Raw genomic sequence first — 5,388 nt, 5'->3', positions numbered from 1 at the left:
GCAGAGCATGAGCGATGGCGACTACTATGAGTCGCCACGCCACCAGGCTTGGAGCGGGGAGGATGACGAGTTGCATCGCTGGTGCGCCCCGGTGAAGCAGGAGGAAGACTCCGACTGAGCTCGAGCGTTGCTGGAGCCGGTCCTCTGGAGCCGCTATAATCTCGTGGCTTGCTTTTGTTTCTTTCTTTCTCCTGCGTAGAAAAAAGTAGAAGGCCCTGTTGGGGCATATAATGAACCATGGCGCTTGTGCCATTATGCTATGCTCGTTACTTTTATGTTATGTCATGATGTCTGTGTTGCTACTGGGTGTGGTTAGGGTGACTTAGCTTGATGTGCTCGCGGTAGACTCCTGAGGGCCTCCTTCTTGGAAACTTGAGGATGGTCTAACCCCCGGAGGCGCCATGTGGTTGTACGGCTAGGAAACCTCGCGAGGCTCCATACCTCGTGCAAGCCCCCCCCCCCCAGTGTGGGTTAATTGCGGCTAGTGTGGCACGTCGCGATGCCGGGAGGCACGAACTCGAGAGGACGCGCCTGCACGTGAGCTCGTTTGAGAGCGTCCCACGAGGATTAAGGCGCCAAAACTGGGGCATCAAGGTTTTGGCGAGGTGTGGTCATGGGTGAGCACATGCGCACACACCGTACCCAGCCCCCATGCGCGGGGTGCGCAAGAAAGAGCGACGGGCAACTGCCACTCTCCCTAAGGTAAACTTCAAAGGGAGAACACTGCAAGGAAAGAAAAAGAAAGAGACTTCCCAACCCTTGCGAATGAAAGACGTGAAAACTCCAAATTTCATTCAAGAAGTTGCAAAACAGCTACAGAAAACAAGCAAAAGAACAGCCGCATCCGGCACCTAAACTAGTTTTCTTGTCTTCCCACCAGCGCGGAGCATGGGGCCTCTACTAGGACGTGAGTGGGAGCCCCTGTGAGGCCCAGGGGCGTCACTCAAGAGACTCCGGGGCGTGTACAGCCCCAACTCATTATTACGTGAGAGTGTCATGAGCGGAGATCTTCACAGGCGCGGAGCCGTGGTCATGGGTAGAACTTCCGAAGATGCTGGATGTTCCAGGCGTTCTGGATGGGGATTCCGTCCTGCGTCTCCAGGCATACGGCGCCGGGCCTGGAGACACGGGCGATCCTCAATGGGCCCTCCCACATGGGTGAGAGCTTATGAAGCCCTTCCCCGGAGAGCACTCGCCTCAGGACGAGATCACCCACCTCGAGCGTCCTGGAGCAGACGTTGAGGCAGTGATACCGCCGCAACGCCTACTGGTACCTCGTTGCACGGAGCGAGGTTTGGCAACGTCGCTCCTTCCCCAGCACGAGGTCCATCCCCCGCGAGGCGTCCTCGCGTGCCTCGTCGAACGCCAAGACCCACGCAGTGCGATGCCTGACCTCATGAGGGAGGACCCCCTCGGCTCCGTAGACGAGGAAGAACGGAATCTCGCCTGTGGTCGGGCTTGTTCATAGTGGTGCGGATGGACCATAGCACGTACTGGAGCTCATCGAGCCAGCCCCTGCCGCTGGCCTCGAGCTTCTTCCTTGAGGGCCCTCAAGACCTCCGCGTTGGCGCGCTCGACCTGGTCGTTGCTCCATGGGTGTGCCACCGAAGCGTAGCATATCTGCATTCCAAGGTTAGCACAATATGTTTTCAAAAGGTTGCTCGTGAACTGAGAGCCATTGTCGGTGATGATAAGGTTAGGAACCCCGAAATGGCTCACGATGCCCTTGACAAACTTGACAGCCGAGCCGGCTGGGATAGTGCGGACGGCCTCCACCTCCACCCACTTGATGAACTTTTCGATGGTGACGTAGAGGTAGTGGTAGCCCCTAGGCACCCGTGGGGACGGGCCCAGGATGTCCAACCCCCAGACCACAAACAGCCATGAGAGCGGGATGGTCTGCAGGCCCTGAGTGGGCTGGTGGATCTACTTGGCATGGAACTGACAGGCATCACATGATCTTACCAACTCGGTGGCATCATTGAGCGTCGTGGGCCAGTAGAATCCGCTGCGGAACGCCTTGCCCATGAGGGTGCGCGATGAGGAGTGATGGCCTCAGTCCCCGCCATGTATGTTGGCCAGCAGCTCGCATCCCTGCTCCCTGGAGATGCATCGTAAAGAAACATCGTTCGGGCGCCTTCGGTAGAGCTCGCCGTCCTTGATGCAGTATGCAGTGGCCTGGCGGGCCACGCGCTCTGTGTCTTCCTCCTTCTCCGGCAAGGTGCCCCAGAGCAGGTACACCTTAAACTCCTCGGTCCAGCACCCCTCCTAAGGCTCGAGCGCATGGAGCGGGCGGGCTCCCGAGGTTGCGCTGCAAACTGGGGCACCCGAAGGAGGCGCCGGCGGAGCTCCTCCTGAGGCGATGCTGGTCCCGCAGCGGGGGGAGCTGCCAATGGCTTGAAGAGCCGCTCCTCAAAGACGCCAGGCTCCTGAGGTTGACGTTGTGACGCTCTCTTGGCGATGTCGTCTGCCTCCTTGTTCGTGCCTTGCGGCACGTGCTGCAATTCCAAGCCCAAGAAGAGTTTCTCAATTTTTCGTACATCCTCAAGGTATGCCACCATGTGCTCGTCCTTTGGCTTGTACGCCTTGTTGGAAGAGTTGACGAGGAGTTGGGAGTCACCCTTGATGGTGAGGCGCCTCACCCCCAGAGCTGCCGCAGCCTTGAGGTCGGCGATTAGGCCCTCATATTCCACAATGTTGTTGGAGACCTTCTCGCCACGCTGGAAGCAGAGCTGCACAGCGTAGTAGAGTTTGTCCTGGGTGGGCGAGATGAGCACAGCTCCAACCTCCGCGCCCTGGCGCGCAAATGCGTCGTCAAAGTACATGACCCAACCATCCGGTGCTTCGTCTCCGGGCGCGAGAGAACGGTCCTCGCCCACTTCTTGGTCAGGGGTGTCAGTCCACTCCGCCACAAAATCAGCGAGGGTCACACCCTTGATGATCCTAGTGGTGCTGAACTCCAACTGGAACACCTGCAATTCAATGGTCCATTCGGCGACCCTTCTCGCGGCATTAGGGCTCCGGAGTACCCTCTCCAAGGGGTAATCTAAGACAACCTTGATGGGGTGGCCTTGGAAGTAGTGACGCAGTTTCCGGGAAGCAACGAGCAGTGCGAGCAAGAGTTTTTGTGGCATGGGGTAGCGCGCCCGCGCATCACGCAGCATCGTGCTGATGAAGTACACCGGGTGCTCGACGAGGGTGGAAGCGTCGGCGGGGTCCCGTGCCTCCCGAGGCTGGGGAACCTCGGGAGTTTGGTCATCTGACGGGACAATCGTGGCCTCAGGAGCACCATCCTCAGGAGTCCCGCTGATCGGAGGGATGGCTGAGGCCTCAGGAGCACTGGCCTGAGGCGGCGGCATATCGGCCGGGTGCGGGATGCCGCGCCGCGTGCCCTTAACCCGGCGCTCCTCCAGGACCGCCACGAGTGCTGCGCTAGCAGAGAGAGGTGTGGCGGCCAGGTAGAGCACCAAGGGTTCGAGGGGGCACAGCTCTACCATCACCGGTGGGCTGGTGAGGTACCTCTTGAGGTCTTGGATGGCCGCGTCAGCCTCCAGAGTCCACTCGAATGGGCCCTTCTTTTTCATCAGCTTGAAGAAGGGTAGGGCACACTCCCCTAGCTTGGAGATCAAACACCCGAGCGAGGTTACGCAGCCTGCCAACTTCTGCATCTCCTTGAGGGTTTGCGGCGGACTCATCCTCTCTATAGCCTTGACTTTATCCGTGTTGGCCTCAATCCCTATTAGCTTGCCAGACGGGATGCCAAACACACATTTTTTTGGGTTGATTCGTAGGTTCACCTTGCGTAGGCTGGCGAATGTCTCCTCCAGCTCTTCGATAAGGGTTCTTACCTCCCAAGATTTCACCACTATATCATCGACGTATGCCTCAGCATTCCTCCTGAGCTGCTGACCCGGGGCGATGTGCATCAGCCGCTGGAAGGTTGCCTCGGCATTGCGCAGCACGAAGGGCATGCAGGTGTAGCAGTACACCCCGCACGGGGTCAGGAAGGCTGTCATCTCAACATCCTGCACCGCCATCTTGATTTGGTGATAGCCCGAGAAGGCGTCCAAGAAGCACAGTAAATCGCACTCGGCGGTGGAGTCGACGATCTGATCGATGCATGGGAGAGGGAAAGGGTCTTGAGGACAAGCCTTGGTGAGGTTGGTGAAATCGACCCACATGCGCTCCTTCCCGCCCTTCTTGGGGACAATAACCGGGTTCGCCAACCAATCTGGATGTCATACTTCCCGAATGCCGCTGGCCTCTTGTAGCTTGCGGGTATCCTGGACGATGAACGACTGCTTCTCCGGTGTTAATTTGCCGCCACGCCTTCTGCTTTACCAGACATGCGTTGGGGCACACCATCAGGTGGTGCTCGATTACTTCACGCGGAACCTCGACAAGGTCCGCCGCTTCCCATGCAAACATGTCCATGTTCATGTGGAGGAAGCTGACCAACGCCTCTTCCTGGCCTGGGGGAGGCCGGCGCGTATGGTGAAGGTGGAGCACGACCCCCCGTCTTCGTCGACCGGCACCTGCTTCGTCTCGGCCAGATCATGGGAAAACAACTGCTTCTTCTTTGCTAGCGCGGTCCCCGGGCCTTCCGGAGGCCCCTCCCCGTGTGACCGCACGGCCGCCGCGGCCTTGAAGGCGAGCTTGAGGGCCTAGAGCGCGTCCTTAGTATCCCCCGCCACGGTGAGGACGTCGCTGCTTCCCGGCATCTTCATGAGGTTGTAGCCGGGATGAGTCGCCGCCATGAGCTTGGCCAGGGTTGGATACCCGAGGATGGCGTTGTACGAGAGGCTGATGCGGGCGATGTTGAAGTCGATGAGCTCGGTGCGGTAGTTATCGCGTGTGCCAAAGGTGATAGGGAGGCGAATCTGCCCTAGAGGGCAGGTGGAGCCATCAACGACCCCAGAGAAAGGCTTGGTGGGGTGGAGCCGGCCGTAAGGCACATGAAGCAGGCCCAATGCCTCCACGGAGAGGACGTTGAGGCCAGCACCGCCGTTAATGAGGGCCCTGGTGACTACCACGTCGCAGATGATGGGGGTGCAGAGCATAGGGAGCGGGTCGGCGCCGACTGTGGTCTTGGGGTGGTCCCTCGAGTCGAAGGTGAGGCCGGCCTTAGGCGCCACACAGCCCGGAGGGGCTCCCCTCTACCCATGGGTGGCGCCCGCCTGGCGGAAGAAGGAGCAAGACGCCTGCGAGCCGGCAAGGAGGATCGGGACGGCGCGGGGCACCGGTGTCGCGAAGCGCACGATGAAGAGTTCGCGCAGCTCTTCCCAGGAGGCCACTGAAGACTCCGGCAAGCCCAGGAGCCAGGCGTGCGGCACACCCGTAGGGGCCATGGGGAGCCAATTCGCCATGATCTTGTCGTCGTCGCCAGCT

At 59.7% G+C, this 5,388-nt stretch overlaps 1 protein-coding gene across 1 annotated transcript; it reads right to left on the bottom strand.

Annotated features, from left to right (window-relative positions):
• Positions 1-4,664: 4,664 nt before the first annotated feature.
• On the bottom strand, positions 4,665-5,060 carry LOC147985815 (uncharacterized). Its single transcript, XM_087541753.1, has one exon. It carries the CDS (start codon positions 5,058-5,060, stop codon positions 4,665-4,667), a length of 396 nt encoding a protein of 131 aa, XP_087397879.1.
• Positions 5,061-5,388: the final 328 nt, after the last annotated feature.

Source organism: Triticum urartu, chromosome 2A (assembly GCF_056163025.1).
Source record: "Triticum urartu cultivar PI428250 chromosome 2A, HENAU_Tu73, whole genome shotgun sequence".
In the NCBI taxonomy this organism is placed as follows: domain Eukaryota; kingdom Viridiplantae; phylum Streptophyta; class Magnoliopsida; order Poales; family Poaceae; genus Triticum; species Triticum urartu.
Note: the sequence above shows the minus strand (reverse complement) of the source record. Positions and strands in the feature narration are given on the sequence as shown.

Bases quoted from the DNA above. Each gene is read 5' to 3' on its own strand.
- LOC147985815 (XM_087541753.1), bottom strand. From the start codon at position 5,060: ATGCTCTGCACCCCCATCATCTGCGACGTGGTAGTCACCAGGGCCCTC.